The 25,822-nt window shown below is 26.5% G+C and overlaps 1 protein-coding gene across 1 annotated transcript in view; it reads left to right on the forward strand.

Moving 5' to 3' along the window:
* LOC127278297 (suppressor of lurcher protein 1) overlaps nt 1-25,822 on the forward strand; it is a 291,379-nt gene that overhangs the window by 174,605 nt on the left and 90,952 nt on the right. The window contains exons 7-8 of the mRNA XM_051299947.1: nt 2,311-2,522; nt 5,099-5,176. Coding sequence (XP_051155904.1) covers nt 2,311-2,522; nt 5,099-5,176 — 290 coding nt within the window. The remainder of the gene's footprint in view (nt 1-2,310; nt 2,523-5,098; nt 5,177-25,822) is intronic.

The following is a 25,822-nucleotide window of genomic DNA, read 5'->3' on the forward strand; positions in this document are numbered from 1 at the left end:
ACTTAAAGCATAATCTGTTAAAGCAGAAAATCAGTAATTTATCTATTTTCGATTCTCCCTATTGGTTTCAATTTATAATCCCATTGAAAAATGACGAAAAATATTTTGGAAAATGGTGGAAAAAAATTTATATAACTTCACGCGCAAGGAACATTTTCAAAAGTGGTTTAAAAATATTAGTTTACGGAAAAAAAATTTTTTATCTGGAACAGCGATATGTTTCACTAAAATAGGAAAAACTTTAGCTCGATGAAATATATCGCTGTTTCAGTAAAACTTATCGCTGTAATAAGTTAAGATTTTTTTCGTGCACTGAAAAAAAATTTATTTGATTCATATAATCGATTACTAAATATTTATCGAATAAATATATTTATTTGTATTAAATAATTGTTATTTAAGTCAATTATAGTATTTGTTTTAAATACAAAAATTATTGGTTCAAATACAGCTTTATTTTATTCTAAAAATTATTTAGTGTTCTTGTCTGACTAAAACTTATTTTTACTACTGATTATGAAAATTAATATCCTCTTCATTCGATTGATCTTTGATTAAAATATTTATAGCATTTGAATTGCAATGTCTGACTAAAATCGATTACTACTACTGAAACTGAAGAACTGTTTGCGATTTAATTTTTCTAAGGAAAGTTGGGGAAAAAATTTAGCTACTTTCTTTGCAAGTAAAATATTTTTCCCCATACAATATTTGTAAAAATTTCTACACTTGTGTCTGACCAAAGCGGTATTATACTACTGATTAGAAAATTATTTTTTTTAATCTTGAAAATAACCAAATGTAGAAAAATTGCCTCTATTAATTTTTTATTACCTTCTGCTAGAATTACCACAATTAATCCACTATGTCTGACTAAAATTGCGCTTTACTACTGATACCAAATTTTACTCAATTTTATATTTTAAAAAATAATAATTTTAATATTCTTTTTTTTTTTGTTTTTTCTTTTCACTAAATTCAAAATTTCCTAATTGTGAAAAGAGATACGAGAGATTAAAATTGTGTCTTTTCGCATCATATAATAGATTTTCGCTTAACTTTTGTTTCAAAAGTTAAAATTGAAACAAGCATATTGTGGTGAAACGCGCTCGCGCGCGCGCATTGTTTCAAGTTTTCACCACAAAGTTTAAAGACAAAGTCAGTCAACTTTTGTCACTCGATGTTTAAATTAATTTCACGCCGTCATAAAGTTTTCTCAATTATTCCGCAGGTAGAGGTAAAGAAAAAAAAAATTGTGAGTAAAAAAAAAATTGTGTCTGCGATGAGACATATTACTCAAAGTTTCTAATAAGATTTATAAGATGAAACTAAGCATCTGCCTCGTAAAGTTTTAGGATCAACCATATATACTTAAATAAAAAAGTTAAAGTAAAAAAAAAAATATATTTCACTTTATATATGACATACATTATAATACTTACATAAAATTTGGTATCATTATATTTTTTTAATATAATGCCTCTATAAAACTAATAACAATATAAATATAAATAACACATAACAATTGATATTATAGTATAAATTATAATTCATAAATTTAAAAAAATCAAAATTAATAATTAAAAAAAAAATAAATTATATTTATTTATTATTATAAAAAATTATAGTTTAAAAGAGATAAAATACGGAAAATTATACGTAAGTACTTGTTAAGAGCCAATAAATTTTTAATAAAAAAAAAGTGAGTAAAGATGCTGCTATCAGTGAGAAAGTGCTCTTAAATAATGCATTTGAGTCAACAGAGCGATATTCATTAATTAATCTCTTCTACTGCTTGCATAAACTTCTATACTGTGAGAAAGATCTAACTCTCTTTCTCTCTATTTAATAACGAAAATGAAATAAAGATGATTGACTCCTTAAGTGATTCCCCCTTTATTTAGAATTACTCACGTGGAAAAAATAATTTCATTTTCAAATGCTTTCACGTTATTTAACATTTTTTTTCTATATTATACAATTATTTTAAACGTAATATGGAAAATAATTTTTCCTTTTATTCATTCTTGATAAAGAAAATAATATAATAAAAAAAAATTCTTTATACTTACAAAAGTAGTTACACAATATAAAAAAAATTTACTTGAATCTGTCAAAAAAATTAAATGCAGTATTAATAATATTCACCATAAACGGAAGTAAACTAACTAACTTCTTTGATGAGAAAATGAACACCCATGAGAATTCAAAGTACAAGGTTTCAGATGCGTCCACGACCATTATCACTGATTTACAATGCAATTGGATCCGGTAAATGTGCGGTCACTAACGAAAAGCATCCTGTTACAGTTGTCTGAATAGGGCCGATTTAATCAGGGTGCATGATGGAAGGGATTCTCGAGCACCTACAATAGCTGTACTATGCAACGAAGGAGCGGAAGTAGAGGTGCTCAGCACAGGGTCTGACCTCTACGTTGAGTTCGTCGCTAATTCAGAACGTCCCGGGCAGGGCTTTAAGGCGATATTCCAGTTTCAACCTTTGGAAGATGCATTAAATTCAGGTAATGATAAATTTCATACTCTAATTGAAAGCGTAATCAATTTTTTTTTCTACTGTGTACGAATTATCGAGAAATTACCAGTAATGTCTGACTAAAATTGACCATTACTACTGATGTTGAATTTTTTATTTGAAAAACCAAGATTTGTCTGACTGAAACTTACTTTTACCACTGCTAACAAGTTTAGAAGATTTAAGAAACTTTGAGTCTGACTAACTGACTGCTACCACTGAAAACTAACAAGAATTAAGAAACTTTGTGTCTGACTGCAACTGTCTTTTACTACTTAGAATTGTATATAATTAGGATAAATAGTGTCAGACTGAAATTGTACATTACTACTTGTTTGGAAATTACGCTTTAAAATAAAGCAAAAAGTATTCATGTCTGACTAAAATTGGCTATTACTACTTATTAAATTTACAAGAATTAAAATGTCTGGCTAAAACTGAATTTTACTACTGAAAAGAATACTGAACCTCTAACACTATATACCAAAAATTAATTATAGTACTAAAGTTTAATATAAAATGTACAAGAACAATTATGTCTGACTGAAACTGATTTTTACTACTGGAACAAAAATAATAAAACATAAAAAATATTCCGTCCCATTGAAACTAATTTCCACCTCTATTAAAATTTTTTTGAAAAATTAATTCCTGACGAAAATTAACTCATACTACTTAATATTAAATGTACAAGAATTTTCAAGTCTGACTAAAACTTATTTCTACTACTAAAATTCATTATAATTTATAAAGAATATAAATTTTTCATATATCCCATAAAAATAATCACTCAAGTAGTATTCTATATTCTAAAATGAATTTTTGTTTCCCCCTATCTAAAAGGAACAAAAAAGAAAAGTTAAATTTTTGTTGGATATGTAATAAGATTTTTAGCATATAAATTACATGTATATAAGGAAAGTAAATGAATAAATCGAAAGAGCTTCGTTCCTTTGGATAAAAACGTGTTAGAAAGTGTCTTTTGAATATAGGTTCCTCTCTTTTCCTTTTAGCCCTCTGGAATAATAGAAGAATCGTTTTCTGTTACGTAAATTGGCTTCAGGCCATCAGGAATGACTAGTTGAAAAAGAATTGCATTAAGAGAAAAAAAAGACTTTTTTTCTTTTCAATAAAAGATTTAACACCTCTGTAAAAAAAAAGGAGGAAAATTATTAGCTTTTTCCTTTAAAGAGCTATCAAATTCGACTTTGAAGAAATTCGATTACGTTTGAATCCCTCTTCTCTTTTTTTTTAAAATCGAAAAAGAACTTAGGGATATCCTATAAGGTCATTGGGAAATTTTATTGTTTCAAATTAAATTAAGTGAAAAAAGGGTCTTTCTTCTTTTTTTTCCCATCTAAAAGATATAAAAAGTGGTTTTAAACTTGAAGATAGTTACAATATATTTTCCTTTAGTTTTTTTTTCAATCTTCATATATTGTAGCGTTATTTCCACTTGAATTGATTTCAAATAAAAATTGTTTTTCGAAGGTAAAAGAAGGTAGAATTATTTCTTATTTAATTAAATTATTATTATTGAGCTGAGAATAAAAAAAAATTAGTTAATTTAATGTTAAATAGATTTTTAATTGTAATTTTTTGTTATTTTAAGAAATTTTAGATTAGAAAATAAAAAATTCTTCACATTTTTATATATCGCAGTCGGTTAAACAGAGAATTGCTTGGAATATGTATTATAGCGACACACTGCAGAGCTTTCGTGAAGCTTTAAACACCTTCCTTACCGCAAGTCGGTAAGTTGATAAAACATTTTCTACCTTTCCATGAAATGGTCATGGATTTTTACCATCAGAAAATTATCTTTTACCTACAATCGGAAAATTTCTATTACCTTAAAGTGATAAAGCAATTCTCTTTTTTCGAAATATCAACTGCTGTTACAAAAGTTTTCGAACAAAATTCAAAAATTTATTTCTACTATAAATCTACAGTAAAATTTAAAAATTTTTATTAATCAAAATAAATTTCAATTATTTAATTTATTAAATATTTTACAATAGAATAAATTGCTTTCTAACTATTTTACTATTTCTCCAAATAAAATTTGAATGTTCAGCAAAAATTTTGAAGGAAAAATATAAATTGATATATAGCACTTTCTCGGAATTGAAAACAGGCGACACTTTAGGTTTTGTCGATAAATCATGTTTGGCAAAAAAAAAAAAAACAGTCCATTCGGTGCATTGAATCACACTTGCCATAAATCTCTGATAATACTCACCTCCAGGAAAAGGAAGTATACTAGATTCCTCTCTCTCTCTCTCTCTCTCTCAATTCTTAGCGATGAGAAGTGTTAAAAAGGGGATGGGGGGTAGTTTGAAAGCGAGAAATATATAATATGATAAATCAACTTTGTATCCTTCAATATAATAATATGTTATTTGGTAAAGCCTATTATTCCATTTCAAATTCATATAATGCAATAAATCATAGACGCGTCCGTTTGTATTAAGGTAAATTGGCTGTGTTGTATTGCACGCACAACTCCCTGTCGTAATTAACGGCACTGTATATTCAGAGGATAATTACTATAATGTGTTCCAGAGTTGGACAAGGTCGTCCCTGGAGGCGTTACGGGGAACCCCAAGTACTCGGTCATTGGTCCGGCTGTCAGCGCTACTAGTAAGTAGAAATTTAAATCATAATTGTTTCTAATTAACTTTTACCAATACCCCTTTTACTTTTACACCCCGCGAACTATGCGCAAGAAAAATAATTCAACAAAAATTATTTTTAAAAAAACAATTTTTTCCCAAACAAAAAAAATAAGTCTTTTAAAAATTTCAAGACTTAAGAAGAAGAAATTAAAAATTAAAAGCTCTTAAGTGTTTAAGTGCTTTCAATTTGGATTGTATCCAAAGTTATATTTTCGCGCCAAAAGATAGGTAACTTTGATATACCAAAGATAAAGTTTTAAGTAATAATCTAATGGGATAATATTTTTGTTAGATAACAAAGATTGTATCTATAAGTGATTTTTAGTTTCCTAGTTGAGAACTCGTTGAAATTAGTTCAACAAGTTGAAAAACAAAGTCGTCACAGCAATGTGGCATTTTTAATTAGAAAAAAGATAAAGAGTATCGTGAAACTGCTCTCAAGAGATACGTTTCTGTTTTTGCGTTACGAACATCAAGATGGAATATTAAAAAAAACTGCGATTCAGTTTTTTATATTTATTTATGTACTTTTATGTTGAGTGATAATTGAGTGAAATTGCTTTTTATTTGCCTAGATTATAACACAAGTTCTTTTTACATTTTTGAAAAATAATTAATTTTTACTATACTGATGGGAAATTAGAAATTTTAGAATAATTTAAAATGTCTGACTGTAATTGATCTATACTACTTAAATTACAAGAATTATAATGTCTGACAAAAACGGGTTGATACTACTTATACTAAAATTTTAATTTTCAACCTATGTCTTACTAAAATTGACCTTTACTACTGATTTTAGAAATTTACTTTTAACTTCTAACTCTAAAATTTCAAATATTTTGTATTTTTGTCTGACTAAACGTTTCTTTTACTACTAAAATTTTGTAGAATTCTTATGTCTGACTAAAACTTACTTTTGCCACTAATCATAAAATTAAAAAAATTTCAACTTCTTCGTCTGACTAAATCTACCTTTTTCTACTTGTAACATTAAAAGAATTTTAAATATTGTCTTACTAATACTGTTACTTACTACTGATTTACAAGAAAAATTCTAATGTCTGATTAAAATTATCTTTTACTACTAATACAAAAGTTACAATTAATAGAATTTTTTTCTTTAACTCAAAATTGGATTTTTTACTTCCAATTCTAAAAATTCTTTTTTCGTCTGGCTGTAATTGTCTGTTACTACTGAATCGGGAAATAAAAATAAAATCTGATCGTGGAAGTTTCACCAAAAAAAAATTAAATTAGGAGCTAGAAGAAAATGTAAAACATTTGAATTATTATATTTACATTAATACTTGAAACTTAAGCACCATATACTTTAAATTAGAAATTAATTCCATGACACCAAAAAAATTGAATAATAATTTCCCTAACATTTAGGGAAAATTTTCCTCAGGAATATTCTTAAGCGCATTTCATGAAAGTTTCACAAAGATTTTTGAAAGTAATATTAGTAAATGTTGACAATTTAATACGACTAAGAGGCAGTACAAAAGCAATTTGAGTCTTGGGGGAAACTCAGTGAAAATCTAACTTGTACGTAACGTTACGACGTCTCAACTTTGTAAGTACTTTAGCTCGATGCGTCATCACCCGTATGCTGCCTTAACATGGAAAACTCAATAGACAAGTGCAAACTTTATACGCCTCACGGTATAAGATAAGATATCCCATATAAGGTTTCAAGAAAAAAGAAGACTAGGTAAGGGGTGGAGGGGGGGGGCGAAAATAAATTCTGTTGAAAAGTAATATCGGAGAAGGCATCAAACTTCGAAACTATCCGATTTCTACTAAAACTAATGTAATGCTGTCGCCGTTGGACTGTGAACAGGTTTTCGTCCAACTTCTCATGCAATAAGAGCCTCACAAAATCGCTCGATAAATAGAATCTAAACGAACTTTTTTTTTTTCTATTTCTACTCATTTTTACAGATTTTTTTTAGATTGCGGAATCTCTCATGTTTTTTTATATGAATTAGTATTTTACTACAAATTTGAAAAAAAATAGGTATTTCCTTTCTGTTTGAAAGATTTTAATGTTTAAGGCATTAAAGGCTTATTTTCTTTGTTTCAACTATATGGATAGATGGATGCTTTTAAAAATATCAAATACACTATATCGTGCATATTATTTCGATACATACCTATTATTTTTAGCTATATAATGTGAGCATAAACCGTGAGTTAAACTAGTGTTGGTATTCAGAATAAAAAAAAGTTAAAATTTATGCTCTCCTGTTTTATATAATGTGGACTTCATTTTGATCCTACTTTATCAAGTATATGCTCTCGGAAAACACAAAGCGCACAATAGTTTTCTATACAGGCACCATACTAGCTTGTTAGCGTCACATAGTATAACCCCCCTCTCTCTCTCTCATCTTTGCAAAACTGTATAAACAAAGAAAATCTGTTTTTTCATACCGAAAATAATACCAGATTATTTTAATGGAAATAAAACGTAATCTTTTAATTTCAATAATTGACAGAGTTTCTCTTTTTATCATACTAAAATATTTATATATGATTTACAATATTTATAAATGGATAATATTGACCTTAATTTATTAATAGAAAACCAAAATTTACTTTTAAATTCAAAATTGATAATATCAAAAATTCATACTTCAATTCAAAGAAAACTGAATATTTAAATCTTAATTATAAATACCAGATTCTGAAAACAAAGTTTGAAATTAAAGCAAATATCTCTCGTTATTTAACAGAACAAGTCGATCGAAAGTTTAATTATCGTTCTCTTAACCATAAACACTGTGACTATATATATATATATGTTAAATGAATGCAAAACTGTTTCACTGATCGAAACAATCACGCGTAATAAAATACACAAACACATTCACCATTGAAAAAACCCCTGTAAACAATTCCTTTTATATTTTATTTTATGATTTGAATTTATTGCCATCGTATCAAAAAAAAAAAAAGATGGTTATTATTTTTTTTAACGATGATGATTCTATCAGATCGTATATATGTTTATTAAAAAGAACCATTGGAAAATTGAAGTGATTAAAGTTAGGTAATAAAGTCAAAAGCTACTTCCGGGAAGAAAATATGTTCTCGCATTGCACGAGAGACGACTATTATTATGTCCTCTAAAATTGAAGAGCTATTATCACGACAGAAACGCTATTTTACATTGAACGTTCCTCTAAACGTTCACATGGGGTTAAAAGTTACGATAGGTAACACAATGCAATATATATATATATACAATCCTGAAATTGCACTTTTAACTCTCGTAGAAACCTTAATAAAATATTTTATTTTGGTAATAGCATGAATAGATGTCCAATAAATCAGGTTTTTTACATTTTAAAATTTACTTAGCGTATATATATATAGAGTGGAGGACGCAAAAGAATTTAAAATATTGTCTGACGAAAACTAACTGAAACTACTGAAAATAATATTTTTGTAGTTTGACTGAAACTGGTATTTTACTACTTATGTGAAAATTAGGTAATTTTTACTAATTTTTACTTACTTTTACTCCAGAACTAATTTTTACTACTGATGGGAAAACAAGGATTTTAAAGTCTGGCTGAAACTGTTTTTTACTACTGATACTTCAATTAAGAACAATTAAGAGAATTCTGGTCTGATTAAAACTGTCGATTACTACTCGTTTGAAAATTACTAGAATTGATAACAAATTAACAATAATAAAAATGTTATCTGACTGTAATTGATTTATACTACTTAAATTATAAAGATTATAAAATCTGACTGAAACTGATTAACTAATACTAAAATTTCAATTATTTTCAATGTCTGACCAAAATTGACTTTCACTACTGATGCAACATTAGAAATTTACAAGAATTTAAAATTTTATTTAGCCGAAGTTTACATTTACCTCTAATAATAAATTTATGGGAATTTAAAGAGTCTGGCGTATACTGGCTTTTAGTACTTCAAAAATTTGAAAGAGCTGCGTCTGACTAAAAATCATTTTTTTATTTTCCTTTTTTCATTCTAAATAAAGAAAAATTTCGTCTGACTAAAAATGCCATGTACTACTAATATTACGATTATAAGAATTTTAATGTCTGACTGAAACTGACTTCTACTACTAACTAGAAAATTAGAAGACTTCGAAAAAATTTTTATCTGACGTTAACTAAAAGAATTTTAAATATTGTCTGACAAAAACTGTTATTTACTACTCATTTATAAGAAAAATTTTAATGTCTAATTGAAATTATCTTTTACTACTTATACAAATATTACAATTAATAGACATTTTTTTGCCTAACATAAAACTAATTTTTTTTTCTAATTCTAAAAATTCTTTTTTCATCTAACTGGAATTGTAATTTGAAAATTACAAGAATTTACAACATAATTTTACAAGAATATTAATGTCGTCTGACTATAATTGATTTGTACTACTTAAATTATAAAAATTACAATCTCTGACAAACTGATTAACTAATATTAAAATTTCAATTATTTTCAAGTTACGTCTGACCAAAATTGACTTTTACTACTGATATAGGATTAGAATTAAGCGAGATTTAAAAATTCCTCCTTTCGCAAAAAGGAAATTAATTCCCTCGAAATCGCATCTAATTTTAAAAAAAAAATATATAATTTTCTCCAAAAATATGCGCGTGAAAAAATATAACAAAATTATAAAAAAAAAATTGTTTTCTTTTGTAATAAATTGGCTTTCATTTGTTGATTGTCGGTGGGTAACAATACACAATAGCACAAACTGTAGATGTATGTCAGCAAAAGAAAAACCAGTTTGAAAAAAAAGTCGTTTTCCTTTTGGGTGAATTGTCGTCGTTTCAAGAAACGAATTGCCAGCTGCAGTGACCTTTTAGGAGCCAGTGGAAATCTAATAGACCACAAGCGAGGATGAGATATTGGCAGGGCCGGTTGTAGAGGCGTGTAAAACGATGAAATTGCTCGGTACAACTACCAAACCGCCGCACCATCACTATAAGAACGTTGAGAATTCTAAAGTAGACGAGCTTGAAATGCAACTATTCACATTTTTCTTCTACATATACATATATATATATATGTAAGGAATTCCTTACTTGCGTGACCCTTTTACGCATACAAAAGAAGATAGAGCAAAACTTCTCAAAGCTTTTGACAGTTTCGAACATCCTTTTTGTGGTGGAAAAAGAAAATTTATATTCATACAAAATTGCGTCGATATTGAAATTTTCATAGACGAGAGAAAAAAAAAATTAAATTATTTTTTTTAATACTTTTTTTTTTTAAATTTTCGATTTATTTCTAATTTAATGAAAAATATTTTGTAAAAAGAATGCGGATAATAACAATTAACGATAAAACGATTTATGGATATAAAATCCAACGTTAAAATTTTGAATTGATTTCTGTGGGCTAAAGATTGTGATACTTTATATGGGTTCCCAATATCGTGGAATTTGTAGCAATCAGCTTTTAAAGGACCCGATTTCATCCTTTTCATACTACCTATTAAATTAATGGCTTTTGCAGCTTCTCTCTCTCTCTTTCTTTCTCTCTTCAATTCAAGAACTTCTATTTCCACGGAGAATTCAATGAGATATGAAGCTGGCAAGAAAAGAACATTTCCGGATTTATATTCTACAGGAGATCGCGAGATCAGCCATGGTACTTGATATTAATAATATTGGTGACGAATGGTGCACTCGATTCAAACCAAAAATAATTTTCAATCTACTGATTACATCCTGCCATTTCAATTTAGAATCAAAATCAATTTTTGAAAAATTGGCTACAAAGCAAAATGTATTATTTTCTTTATAGTAAAAAAAAATGGAAAATAAACATTGACTTTTTTTTAACAAACAAAAGAGGAAAAAAAAAGTTAACAGAATAAATTTTTTTTGATAAGTTGATTGATTATTATCGATTTTAGGACAATCATTTTAAGTAAAGGATTTTTATTTTCAATTTTTTATTAAACAAACTCAAATCATAAAAATTGAAATCATTTTTTAGCCGTATTTTAAAATTAAAATAATTATTTACAACAGTGGAATAAAATTCTCGACACATTAAACCTAAATTTACTATTTTTCATTTTTCAAAAAAAAATTTTCATCGAAATTAGTTTTCTAAAAATCAATATCCTTAATCCAGAGATTAGAGCAAGAGAGAGAGAGAGAGAGGTGTTAAATTTTCCAACTCCTTCTTTTGAAAAGAAATCCTTTTTGGTTTTAGAAAAAGGTTTTATAATTAATCCGATTTTCAACGAAGAGCTAGCGCAACGAGGACTTGTATGATATTAAATTGATAATAAATTGAGCCGTAGGAGATTTATTGATTTAGTTTTAGAGTTCAAAGGGTCCTTTTTCTCTCTCTCACCAACTGCCTTTAGTTTCTTCTTTGATACTCATCTCGTCTTTCAAGGAACACCTCTTTAAATTGAAAATAAGTAAAGAGTAAATGTATCACCTCTTTTTCAGGAACACGATCCTCCTTTTTCTCTTGTATTGGATTATTCCGATTGATGTTACTTGATACCACTAGTTTTTTTTTCTTTTTTTTTTAATATTACATTACCAATGATTATTTCATAGTTCCGCAGCCTCTGCAAGTACATGCAACTTTGCTGCGCACTGCGGACTTCGTGGGGCTAACGTGCCTTGTGGTTTTACTTGTTTTTTTTCTCACTATACAGTTCCATTCACATTGAAAATGGAAAAGTCGGAAAATTGTAGAAATGAAATGAAATGAAATTTTACGTAAAATAAGCGATATTTCCTTTATTATATGAAATTTGAATTTTTCGTATTAAAATTATTATTCTCTTTTTTAAAAAATATGAATTGAAAAATATCGATATATTAAAATAATTAAAATATTAATATTAATAATTAATTATTAATATTAATATAAAATCGTACTGGTTATTTTTAGTTATTTTTTTATAAAAATTCTTCACATATAGGAAATATATTATTAAATTTTCAATGAGCTTTAATAAAGATTTTCAAACTGTAAATAAATGAAGAACTGAAAGTGGATTTTTGATAAACTTTTAAATATTTCAGTTATTTTTTTTCAATTTGTACTGAAGTATTTTTAATATTTTAAGCATTTTAAAAATTCCCTCAAGAATTTTTTTTTATTCTTTCAGAAATCTAATAAGGTAATATTTTTCTTACAATTTATATATTAAATAGTAATTGTCTTCTAATTATTCATGTTAACATCTTGTGTAAAATGTGTTTTATATAAAAGAAAATTGACAGCGGTACTTGAATAAATTAACAATTTTTCCAGTCAATTTCTTTTCCTCAATGTTGCAGGAAAATTTAATATCTTTCTTTTATATAATTTTGTTAGTTCTTATTCACTTAAAAAATCTAATAACAAAATTTTGAACGTCTTGAGGAATTTAAATTATTTATCCTGTTTTTTTTTAATAAAATTAAACTGAAACGAAAAAATAAGTTATCCATTTGAGTAAATTAATAATTATTTCCAATAATGAGTTTTTTTTTATTTTACATAATAAACCAATTCTATTTTAACTTGACATTTTTTAATTGAATCTGCCTTTAATAAATGTATAGTAAATAAAAAATGGAATATCATGTCAGATACATAAATATAATTTGTCTGATTTACATTATTTTAGTCAAATTATAATCTTATTATAATTCATATGGAAAATTTATTCAACGAATAATAAATCTTTTGTTCTCATTTATTTCTGAAACTGAATATCTCTCTATATATCTTAATTATAAATATATATTATATGTACATATTATTTCATTTCTATAATTATAAAGTCTGGCAAAAATTAATTATAACGTTTAAAAATATATAATTTCAAAAAATGTAACAAAAAATATATATAATTAAAAAATTATACCAAAAAAATATAACAGAAATTAAAAGAATACGCAAAGTGTAATATTAAACAACAGTACTGATTTTCATTCGAGTAACGAATCTTGATCCAATTAAGAGACAATGATATGCGTCTCTCTATGTATGTAGAATATCATGAGGGAAATTTCTCTTGGAGAAGAGAAAAGCGTGTTACAATCGCATGCTTATCGTATGTGTTATAGGTGACATTAGTGGAGTTTCGTCAGCACAACGTTAATGTGCATTCACCCAATTTCCATTATTGTTTAATGTACAATTGCAATCATCTAACAAGTAAGCTCTATCGTTTAAGCAAATGTTTGTCTGTAAATTATTATTGTTATTATTTATATCCATGTAACTAAGACAAAATAGTGGCTATTTTATAATTCATTTTCTCTTTTATACAGTTGACATGTAATTTTAAACATATATAACAAGTTAACAAGTACAATTGTTGTTCTTTGTTTGCCAGTGTTGTTCTTGAATCTCTGAAACTAACTCTCTCAATCATGGAATTAGATTTAACGTCAAGAAATTTGACCATATTCTCGCTAACTTTCAATTTCTCATTTTAATTAAAATTATACATCTCTTTTTTCTTAAAATTCATAGCACAAAAATTAGGAAATTGTAATTTACAAAAAAAAAAAAAGAAAAAAAAATCTTTTCACTTTGAGAGGAAAATTTCAATTTATTTCCAGTACAAAGCTTTTCATTTGCTCAGTGGTTTTCTCCTTTGCTCTCTTCATCTTCATCAACTGTGCTATGCGCTTCATTATTTCGACTCGATACTGCTTCTGAATTGTTCTCTTACGATCGGCCAGAACACATCCTCTCTCTATATAGTATATAGAATATATATATATATGTATATAGTACGTTTTCAGATTAATTAATCTTCTACTGCTTCGGTCAATCATTTACTTGCGTGTGCCTCCAAATATATATATTGGTTTAAATTTTCATATTTGTCTCAAAAATTAAAATCATACAATTCCTATAATATAAATTGGGATACAAATTTTCAAATTTTCCAAAATTATTTTCAAAAAAAATTAATATATATATTTTTTTTGCTTTTTTCAAATAAAATTAATTACATTTTTGTAATTTTATCAGTAGTATAAATAAATATTTAGTTAGACACGTTTGTAATTTTGCAAATAATAAAAATAAAAATTCAGTCAAATATATTTGTAATTTTCCCAGTAGTACAAATAAAAATTAAATCAGACACGTTTATAATTTTGTCAGTAGTACAAGTCAATATTTTGTTTAAATTTCTAGATTTTTCTAATTTCAGCAGTAGTACATGTAAATATTTAGTTAGACACATTTGCAATTTTGTCAGTAGTAGAAATAAATATTCAGTCAGACATTATTCATTTGTCCTTCAAATGACCTTGAATGACCTTGACTGACCTTGACTTGACCTTCAAATGACATTGAATGACCTTGACTTGACCTTCAAATGACCTTGAATGACCTTGAGTTAACCTTGACATTGAGTCATACTCTTAAAACACTTCTAAATTTTTTCAGTAGTACAAATAAATATTTATCCAGACATTCTAAGTGATTGAAATTTTCTCAGTAGTATAAATCAATTATAGTCAGACACAATACTTCCTAATGCAAAAAAGACTAGTACCACAAGTAAATATTTAGTCAGACATATTAAAATTTTGTAATTTTTTTAATAGTATAAGTAAATAATAAGTCAGACATAAATGTTAAAAAAAAATTCAGTAGTATAAATCAGTTATAGTCAGACACATTATTTTTTAATGCAAAAAAATCGATAATACAAGTAAATATTTAATCAGATTTTCAAAACTATAAAATTCCTTAAGTAGTACAAGTAAATATTTAGTCTGACGTTCTAAGCGTTTGAAATTTTCTCAGTATTCATAAGTTTTAGTCGGACACAACTTTAAAAAATAAACAATAAAATAATAAGAAGTAGTCAAAGTAAATATTGAGTCAGTCTTTCTTAATTTCTATAATTTTATCAGTAGTATAAATTGGGTTTAGTCAGACATAATTATTAAAAAAAAATTTACAATCATTTGTGATATATTCGGCAATGTGGAATAAAAAAAATTTTTTTTTTTCGTCGTGAAAACTTTCTGTTATTGATGTAAAAGTATTTTAAGCGTATATATATATATATAAAGGATAAAAATTCAATGAAATTTATTACGGCGTTTGTATTATCAGCAAGTTATTATAACGATCGCCTTCGTCCGGTTAAAGTTTTGCTTTGCTCGCGTATTGCTTCTTTTGCGTCGCCACTGGTAGACATCCGCCGGAAATAAACGCTATCAGAGTCGTTGCAATTATCATTAGTCGCACACTTATGACCACCACATTACTTAACGGAACGGATTCAGCGCAAAACTCGTCCGAAAATTTTGACTCTTTTTTTTCATCTTCGTCATTTTCTTCTTTTTCTTATTCTTCTTATTCTTCTTCTTTCTTCTTTGTCCTGACGTTACCAATCTCGTTCACTAAAAGTTACTTGTGTCTGAAAAAGCTTCACCAGAAAAAGAAAGTTTTACACTCACAAGCTGCTCTCTGTCGTAATTCAACCTTCACTGCTATTTCATGTCCGGAATTTTATAAAGCTCTCTCTCTCTCTCTCTCCCTCTAGCTTGCTCTCTGTTTCTTCAACAATGTATCACATTTTTCCAAAAACAAATTTTCTTTAGTTATTTTGATTTTTTTCGGAGAAAATATTTTAATCGTAGATAATTTAAAAAGAATTATTATTTAAATTATTTTTTTTTCTTTTTAGTTTATTAATTTAAAAGTTTTAATTGTAAGGTAAGTTTGTGGAAACAATTTCAGGTCAAAGTTTGTGCTTTCCAGTCAATTACTCTAAGTTTCATGAAATGGATTCTGTTGGGAACTAGCAGAATATTACACGTTGGGTTTGTCAATTATAATCGACTAGCTATCTCTCTCATGGGACCCACCGTGCTCCCCAACCGATTCTAACCTGTGCTCAACTGCGAACCCTCAACGTTATCAGTCTTCTGTTACATGCTTCACAGTTACTTAATTTTTTATCAGAAATAATCTATAAATGATTAACTATTTTCGAAACTTTATCATTCTTCTTTTTGGGGAAAAGAAAATAAAATTAATTTTTTATTATCATTCCCAACAGAATAGATCAAGTGAAATAATAATTACTTCCTTTTTTAAAAAAAGGAGAAATAAAACCTCATATATACAATTAAAAAAAAGAGTATATTATTAAAAAAAAGGGGGGGGGGCTATACATTCGCATGGCGTTAAAATGTGACAAGTTTGTTAAAAAGTAAAGCAGTACTATAACGTCAAGATCCTTTTTATATTTTCTCCATGCAGAAATATGTAAAGTATGCAAAAGATAGTAAGCAGGTTAAGTGGTTTTTTCTTTCCTCTAAAATGTCATTTTTCTTCCTTCTTTCGAATAATTAAATTTCCTGAAATATTTGAGTTATTATTTTTCATTTTTTCTATTTTTATCAAAAACAACATGGTAAATTTTCTATTTGATGTTTGTTTTAAAAGGAAATTGAATTTTTTCTTTATATCCTTTAAAAGTAGATTAACTGAAATTGAGGGGCCGGAAACAATAACAACCAGTACGCTCGGCCGGTCGCTTTGAAGCCAATCAACACCTCAAAATTGAAACTCAAAATTCGGATTTTTCAGAAGCACTACTTTATAGAAGATAAAAAAACATATCTTTTTTCTCTTAGAAACTTTTTTTTAAATCCAATATTTTTGATAATAAAAGCAAAAAGCCCAAAAAAAATTTTATCAAATGTAATGAAATTTTAAAATGTAAACGATTATTTTTTTCACAAATAGTATAATAAATTTGTTTACAACTTGGTATACATACTAAATTAGGTCTAATAAAGCCATTAAAACATTAGAAAAGGCAAAAAAAATTATTGTTTTATTATTTTTAATTAAAAATTGAAAGAGGTCGATATTCACATTTTCTAACTTTTGACGATAAAATGTCTGCAGGGAATTTCAAAACTGTAAGAACTTCTCTTATAATATTTATATTATTTATATTTATTTATATTATATTTATAATATGCGTATTTTAAATATTTACAAAATATCAAGTATGAATTATAAATGTTACTAATATTAATATTGTTAACAATTCTAATACTAATGTACATACATATAAGATACTGATCACAAAAAATAAACATAACTTTCTTCTTATTTCACTAATTTCTTATTATTCGAGCCGAAATAATTTCACATACTTCAAGAAAGAGTCTCCAGCGGGTTAAGTGAACGCGATGGGCTATCCGCTTTTTCTTGAAAATTAATTTTTTTAAAAACTATAACAGGAATTGATTTGGAATTTTGCAGAAAACTTCCTGAAATAGTAGTGAATAAATATTATAAGAGAAGTTCTTACAGTTTTGAAATTCCCTGCAGACATTTTATCGTCAAAAGTTAGAAAATGTGAATATCGACCTCTTTCAATTTTTAATTAAAAATAATAAAACAATAATTTTTTTTGCCTTTTCTAATGTTTTAATGGCGTTATTAGACCTAATTTAGTATGTATACCAAGTTGTAAACAAATTTATTACTATTTGTGAAAGAAATGATCGTTTATATTTCAAAATTTAATTAAATTTGAGAAAATTTTTTTTTGGGTTTTTTGCTTTTATTATCAAAAATATTGGATTTAGAAAAAAATTTCTGAGAGAAAAAAGATGCATTTTTTATCTTCTATAAAGTGAAGCTTTTGAAGAATCCGAATTTTGAGTTTCAATTTTTTCACCTTTTTGACGTGTTGACTGGCTTCAAAGCGACCGGCCGAGCGTACTGGTTGTTATTGTTTCCAGCCCCTCAATTAAATTTTTAATTTTCTATGATGCATTACTTCTATTGAAAAAGAAAAATGTTTCATATATATATATTTAGCTCTCCATTTGATATTGAAATTTAATACAGGGCATCGTTCATAAATTACGTCAGTTATTGTTGTTGAAAAATTTTTAAATAACGTACACGGTTTTCCTTTTTTTAAAATATTCCTTTCAATTTTAAAAACATATTTTTCATTTTCCATCATTTTTGTTTGGCATAAATAAAATTTTTATTTTGAACCAAATAAACTTTTTTATTTGTTGAAAGAAATGAATATTTATTTACCTCTGAGAGAAATATGTGTTTTTTTTTTAACTCTGAGTGTAACCAAGAAACTTAGTTAATTTATCAAGGGAGTCTAAGTGGATTTTTTAAAGTCGAAAAAATCCAGTTTTTAAGTATTTTATATTTTAATTCAAGTAGAAAATTCTGATTTAGTAAGACGAATTTTTTATTTCAAGGGAAAAATTGTCCTTTAGAATTGTCGTTTACTACTAATTCACAGGAATTTTAAATGTTTGACAAAAACGGCCTTTTACTAATGTCAATTTTTTTTTGTAAAACAGTCAATTTTTGTTTAAACAATTTTTTCTGAAAAGTAATGTCAAATTTCATTTATTTAAATTGGAAATTCTGGACGTTTATAAATTAAATTCTGTGACGAGTTTAAACTTACATCATGCGTGCTTCAATTACATTCTGCAATGTTTAAATGAAATTCTGTGTGTAAATTACATCTCATGAGTTTACAGAATATTTCTCGTATTTAGAATATATTACATATTTTCCACTCGTATATAAAATGTAAACGAAACCAACAAATTTTCATTACTATATTTATATAAAGAAAATTGACCATTTCACATGCAGAGAAAAACTATATATTTCTTTTACAAGTAAATATTTATTTCTTTCAAAAATTGAAGAATTTAGAACGAAATAAAATTTTCCATTAAATATTTTGCTGAACTTTTTTCTGAATATTTATTTCCTTTAGGTTTAATTTTTATTAAAAGAATTTTTCCCACAGAAAATACGATTTTTACAAAAAAAAATTAATATTTAAAAAAGTTTCTTTGTTCTTTGTTGTGTTTTTCCCATATTATTTTTTTTTTCGAAACTTTTCGAGGTTTATATATTTTGTTGATTTTCTTGTATACTTAAAACATGATGTAAATTAATAGTGAGCCCAGGGGTTTTACTCTCTCGAACTGTAACAGTATTTCTATGTATATAGTTTCATTGAAGTTAACGCGGGAATTGCCGCAACTGGACCGGGGGGTTATCATTATATTTTCACGACATTGGGGACTTCATTGGGTTTCAACAACGTGGTGTATTTCAACTCATATATAAACGTGTACCATATGCATGGGTATCGAGCCACGTGTTCACTACCGCACCGCCACTCACCTTTTGACCTATAACTTCACCCTCACCCCCCCCCCTCACCTCCTCTCCCCTTTATTCCTTCAACCCGCCTAAAACGACGGACCGGAAGTTGACTTGCGCATTTATATAAGTTCAAAGCAAGCACATAATTTTGCACCTTTGACCTCTCAAAAACACTCGAGAAATGGCTGAGCCTGCTTTTCAAAAAATATATACCACCATACTATATATATATATATATATATATAGACAAAGAGAGAGTATGCCATATATAAACAACGTTCTTTGATCTAACACAATGTGTGTGACTCATAATTTTTCTTTTATCAAATGAAAAAAACCTTCGACTAGGTGAATTTTAACAAAATTTCCATTAAAACTTTCAAAAATGTTTTTTATATACTGAAAAAAATTTGATTCAAATAATCCGTTACTTACAAATAAATATTTATCTATATATATATATATATATTAAATAATTATTTGCGTCAATTAAACCGTATTTGTTTCAAATAGAAATTGATTCAAAATATTTAATTCAAATAAAAATTTTTTTTTGGTTAGTGACAATATGTTAATTTTTTTGATTAAAAAAAAAAAACAATAATATTGTAAATTGAATTGCTTTCTTTGTGAGAAATTGTATGGTTTTTGAAACAATAAAGGCGAATCTCAGAATTCTATTACGAAAATCTTAAAATCCATTACTCTTTTCCTTCTCTGCCATATCGTTCAAATATTACGTTTCTCTTTGGAGAGAGGTTTTAATGCGATGTAATTTAACGTGCGGCTCTTGGAAAAGGGGTCGGAAACTGCACAGGTGTTTCGGTATCGTTTAAAATTTAATGTATTTATTCACACGGATTGCAAACGAAATCGACTAATGAAATCATAAAATGTCATAATATATAATCAAACGTGCAAAATGCTAAGAAAATTAAATTTCAAATTTTTTTTTTTAATCAAACATTAATTTAATGATTTAGAAAAAACATATTTCAATTAAAGTTAAAAGAAAATATTAAAAATTATCATTTATACTAATAAAATTCAGAATGCCTGACTAAACATTGACTTGTACTACTGAAAAAGTAGAATATTTACTTTCACTACTGATTTTCTAATTTGGTCATTATGTCTGACTAAAACTAATAAAATTAGAAAAAATAGTAGTCTGACTGAAAATTTATTTATACTACTGAGAAAATTGCAAACATATATATAAAAAGGCGAACTTAATACAGACTCGTACTACTTAAAAAATTGCCAACTAATAAAATGACTAAAAATTAGAAATTTTAACTAAATTTTTCAATTTTTTTTTTATATTCGTGTTTAATAATTTATCTATTTATATTTATAGTTTAGTATAGTATAAATATACTTTTAATGATTTATTTATGATAATAAATTGTTTTTATTTTGCGTAATATTTGTAAAATTATTACCATAAAATAACAAGAGACAAGAGATGCCTTGATAATAATAATCACTGAAGATATATAAGCAAACCATCACCACACCCCCCTCTTTCTCTGTTCAGTCAAACGGATTGAATTGTAAATTTGAAATGGCTTTGTCATCTAGAAATTCTGAGAATTTATCTAGATCAATATTACGTCAGCTTTAACACTAAGTACGCCTTCATTTATATAAATATTCAATGAGGATTAATTAGACTTAAGAATTATTTATATATTTACATCTTAAGAGATTGTTTTGTTCAAAAGTTTTCCTTTTTTTTTTATTTGTTAACAAAGCAATTATAGTTAATTATTTGTCAATCAATAGTAGATAAATAAATAAATATTGTGTAAATATATAATAAATTGTTAAAAATTGATCATTCATCAATAATTAATTATTAATATTTAATAAATAATACATAAAATTGTGAGAAAAATAAAATAAGTTTATCGATAATCTCTCACATAAATAATTTAATTAGGAAATCGTCAACTTAACTTTGTTAATAATTAACTTTATTAATAAATAATGATATTTTCTCAATAAGATTCGTAATTATTTATTAAAAGTGATAAACTTAGTTTGCATTGTTTTTCATTCTTATTTTATTATTTAATTTAACAATAAAATCGTAATGTTAGGAAGAAATTTTCCCTGTCTTTATAGAAGTGTATTTTTAATTATAAACACTGTCGATATATAATTTAAAGTTAAGATTTAAATTTAAAAAAAAATAAATAAAAAAGAATATCAATTCAATAATTACATAAATATACACATTTATTATATATTGAATGCAATATTTATTAATGAAAACAAATTTTTAAAATTGAAATTATTGTCACATAAAATATTTATTTTTAGTGACAAAAAATGATAGAAAAAAAGATAATGTTGTAAAAAAAAAGAACAACAAAAATTTATCTCTAAAATAAAATACCTTTGTTTTATTGATGCATTAAATATGTTTCGTTAGCATTGACGCCATATGGCGTTAAAAGCATTTATTTTCCAATTTAGTAATTTAAAATAGGATGAAAATATTTTCAGGAAATTTTTTTTTTATATAAACATGAAAAACTCATTTTCACGTATCAAATATTCTAATTCTAATGTCAAGTAAAATATTCTTAAAGTTAGAATATACTTTAATTCAGTGAATGAAAAAAAAATTCTTTTTTTTTTTTTTACTTTTGAAAGAATGAAAATTCACATTTTAAATCTTTCATCTTCAATGTTCTTTTCAAAAAACCTTGAAGAAGATGAAATCGTGAAATTAATCACTTTACGTTGGAAGGTGATGATAAGCATAATAAAGCGCAAAGGGAAGAAGAGCGGAAGGTTGTAAATTTGCGCAGGAAGAAGGAATTCCATGGCATTAAGAGAGATAGAACAAGCGTTGTAGTATGCGCCCGAGTCATCCGATGAACACATGATGTATGTGTTCATTCTTTGGTTGCAAATATATATATATATTCTGAGTGAGTAGAAAATATATATATATATGTAAGGAAAATGCGTGTGCAAACTGCAGAAAAGGAAGAAACATTGTTGACTAGAGAGAAGGTGGTTTTGAGAGTAAAAAGAGGGATAATGTTATAAAGAAAGGAAGAACACAAAAGTAAAGCGCTATGTTTTGGTAGGGGGGGGGGGGAAATGGTAAATGGGAAAAGGGGTTTTTCTCTAAGGGAAAAGGGAGAGGGATTATAGGTCATGGCGGCGCGACATGTCGCCCGAGTGAAAATTATGACTCCTCATTTACTGTGTGGAGCCGCTGCATAACCCACACACTATAAACCAACACTTGCTTTTAAAGCTTCAAACTTTGGGGTCCATCTACATCTATACAGAGAGAGAGACAGAGAGAGTAAAATGGTTGCGCACGTACTAGTGTCAGTGTATTATGGCGACCACCAAAAACGAAATGATCTTATACGCTAAGAAATTGTGCAAAGTACGCACATAAACCGCTCGATGAATTTTTATCGTTATAATATAAAAACGATCCAGGTGCCTCTATGGCAAAACTTGGAAATTTACTTGCAAACTTCACATGTGTGGTTTTTAAAATACAATGAGAGATTCTTTTTTTTTGCGGAAGTCATAATATGAAAATCTGTTTTTTTATTTTTAAGTTGATAAAAACAATTTTTTTCTTTTACTAAACGTAAAATTAGTTATTATGTTGCTGTCTGACTAAAATTATTGTCTACTACTGAAATCATAATAATTTTTCTTTACATAAGTCTGAGTAAAACAGTCTTTTACTACTTGTACTAAAATTAAAAAATATATTTTACCACTTTTATTAAAATTAAAATGTAATTGTTATGTCTGACTAAAACGGGTTTTTTCTACTCAGAAAATAATAAAACGTGTTGTGTCTGACTATAAATATTTTGTATTACTGTATCAATATTTTTATTTTTACATTAAGAAACTATTTTTTGTTTATTTTAAACGTTCACGAATATTCGTCTGACTAAAACCGTCTTTTACTACTTAGACCCTACTGAAAAATAATTTTAGTTTTTCTGCCTGACTAAAACGGACGTCTACTACTGAAATTATGATAAAATGTTGCGTCTGACTATAGCTATTTTTCACTACTAAACTAATATGTTTACTAGAAAATATTTTTTATACTACTTCTCCTAAAATTATGCTAACAGAAGTCTGACTAAAATATTCGTCCACTACTTATAAATGGAATTTAGAAAAATTAATTTTAAGTCTGACTAAAATTATCGTCTACTACTGAAATCAGAAGTACAGAAATATAAAACATTTCTGTCTGACTAGAACTAGTTTTTACTACTGAGGCTAAAAATAATAGATAAATTTTGAAACTTCTATATTCTGAAAAATATTTTTTTTTTTGTAACACGAATACACACTTTTATCGCTAATAATATTTTTCTCTAATTTTAAACTACAATTTCAGACAATAATACCTTTTGTCTATTAATAGTATTAAAAAAGTTTTTATAAGAAATGAATTGAATTCTCCATTTATTATAAAGTTACATCAATTTTAAAGTAATATTGGCATATATATATACGACGTACATGTCAATATTAAAATCTATTTTATTTGAAAAACTGATTAAAAGTTAATAACCATTCTACACTATTTCTTCTTTTTCTCTTAAAACTTATAATAGATTTTCATCTACTTTTATACATATATACAATATGTATTTATATATAGTCATTGTATTATTTTTACAATGAAGTAGCTTTTAATATTTTTAATAGCAAAATATTTTAATAAATCATATATAAAGTTTATTATTTAAAAGAATTCAATCTTTATATACAAAATTTATTAGAAGAAAATTTTTATTTTAAAAGAAAAAAAATGCAAATGAAATTGTAATCGTCATATATGACGAAATAATGAAAGAACCAAAAATTACCATTGCAGCAGAGAATTGCAAAAGGAATTTTAGAAAATTGATATATACGTGCTCGAAGCTACAATAGGACCTTACTAACAAGCGAATGTGGAAGGTTGATTAAATTCCTCCAACATTCTCTTCCTCTTGTTAGGATAGTATCGAAACAAACCTTTGCACATGAATAATCTAGGTAACTGTAATCAGCCTCACTTGTATCGACCAGTGCATATATATAAATAAACTGCACATAAAACCATTTAAAAATTTTTTCAAATATACACACCCATTTTTTTGTTAGATGTTAATTTATTGCAAAGTCAATACAATAAAAAAAAACGAGTTTTATACATGTAAATATAATATTTACTATTTATGTGTTAAAATTTGTATTCTAGTTACGAATTTAATATATAAAATAATGTTCTTACCTCTTAAGTTTCTTTTACCTCTAATAGAAATAGCGCTTCTTTATAAGTACAAAAGTTAAAGCTATTTAAATTCTGCTTTTGCTAAGAATGAAAAATAAGGGCATAAAAGTAAATGGGGTTGCATGTGCTGCCTCACGTGCGCACCCCCTCCCCCCCTCTCTCTCTCTCTCTCTTGGTTTCTTTTTGAGTTTACGTGCGAACACAAACATTAGCATTAGCATAAAATGAACGTGGTAATAGTTTATGATCCTTCGTTCGTGTATTGACCTTTTAAAACTTTCACTTTTATTACACCACTTTGTTGTTTACTCCCAAAAAGAAAAAAAATTTGTACCATTAATAGATTTTCATTTTATGATTCGATTGTGTATATAAACTAGAAATCGAAAATTCAATCTTCTGATAAATTGACTTCTTTATAAATCTCTAGATATAATCAATCGAGTTTGACGTTCACTTTAGAGAAAAGTTCTATTTTAGAAAATATTGTTTTTTTTTAACAAAACTTGATTAGATGTTTTCTTTTCCCCAAAAGAAAATTATTTGCATTGTCTGACAAAAATTTAATTTTTATTTACAATTTTTATTATTATTAATGTAATATTAAGAAATATATACAGTAATTCTTCTATAATTGACAATGTTTTTCAAAGAAATGTTTCGAATACTTTTACGAAAAGACATAAATTTTACAACTATTATTGCAGTTCCTTTAACGTTTTTTTTCTGAGACGAGAAACATTAAATTGCAGCTTTAGTAATTTCCCTTCTTAACGACCATTAAATGTGATCCCTTAAAAGAACTGTGAAATTGTTCTGGAGAAAAAAAAACTGCTACTTTTTTTTTTGTTTCAGATCAAAAATAAAAAAAGATTATATATTGACTTTGTATATATACATAAAAAAAATTTGTATTTATTTCCTTCGTACATATACATATGAGCTTTCATCTCGTTTGTGACAAAACTTGTTCATGTTAAAATAAATGTTTGCTCACATTCATTAAGTTCAAAAGCTATGTAATCACAGGTGTGTATATGGTTGTCAAAACGCAAATTTGGAAACTCAGTTTGGTGGTTCTAATGGTGCCGTGGCAAATCATCACAAAGGAGCCAAACAATTTAC

Source organism: Leptopilina boulardi, unplaced genomic scaffold, assembly GCF_019393585.1.
Source record: "Leptopilina boulardi isolate dan_hultmark-lab unplaced genomic scaffold, ZJU_Lbou_2.1 LbouV2_112, whole genome shotgun sequence".
In the NCBI taxonomy this organism is placed as follows: Eukaryota; Metazoa; Arthropoda; class Insecta; order Hymenoptera; family Figitidae; genus Leptopilina; species Leptopilina boulardi.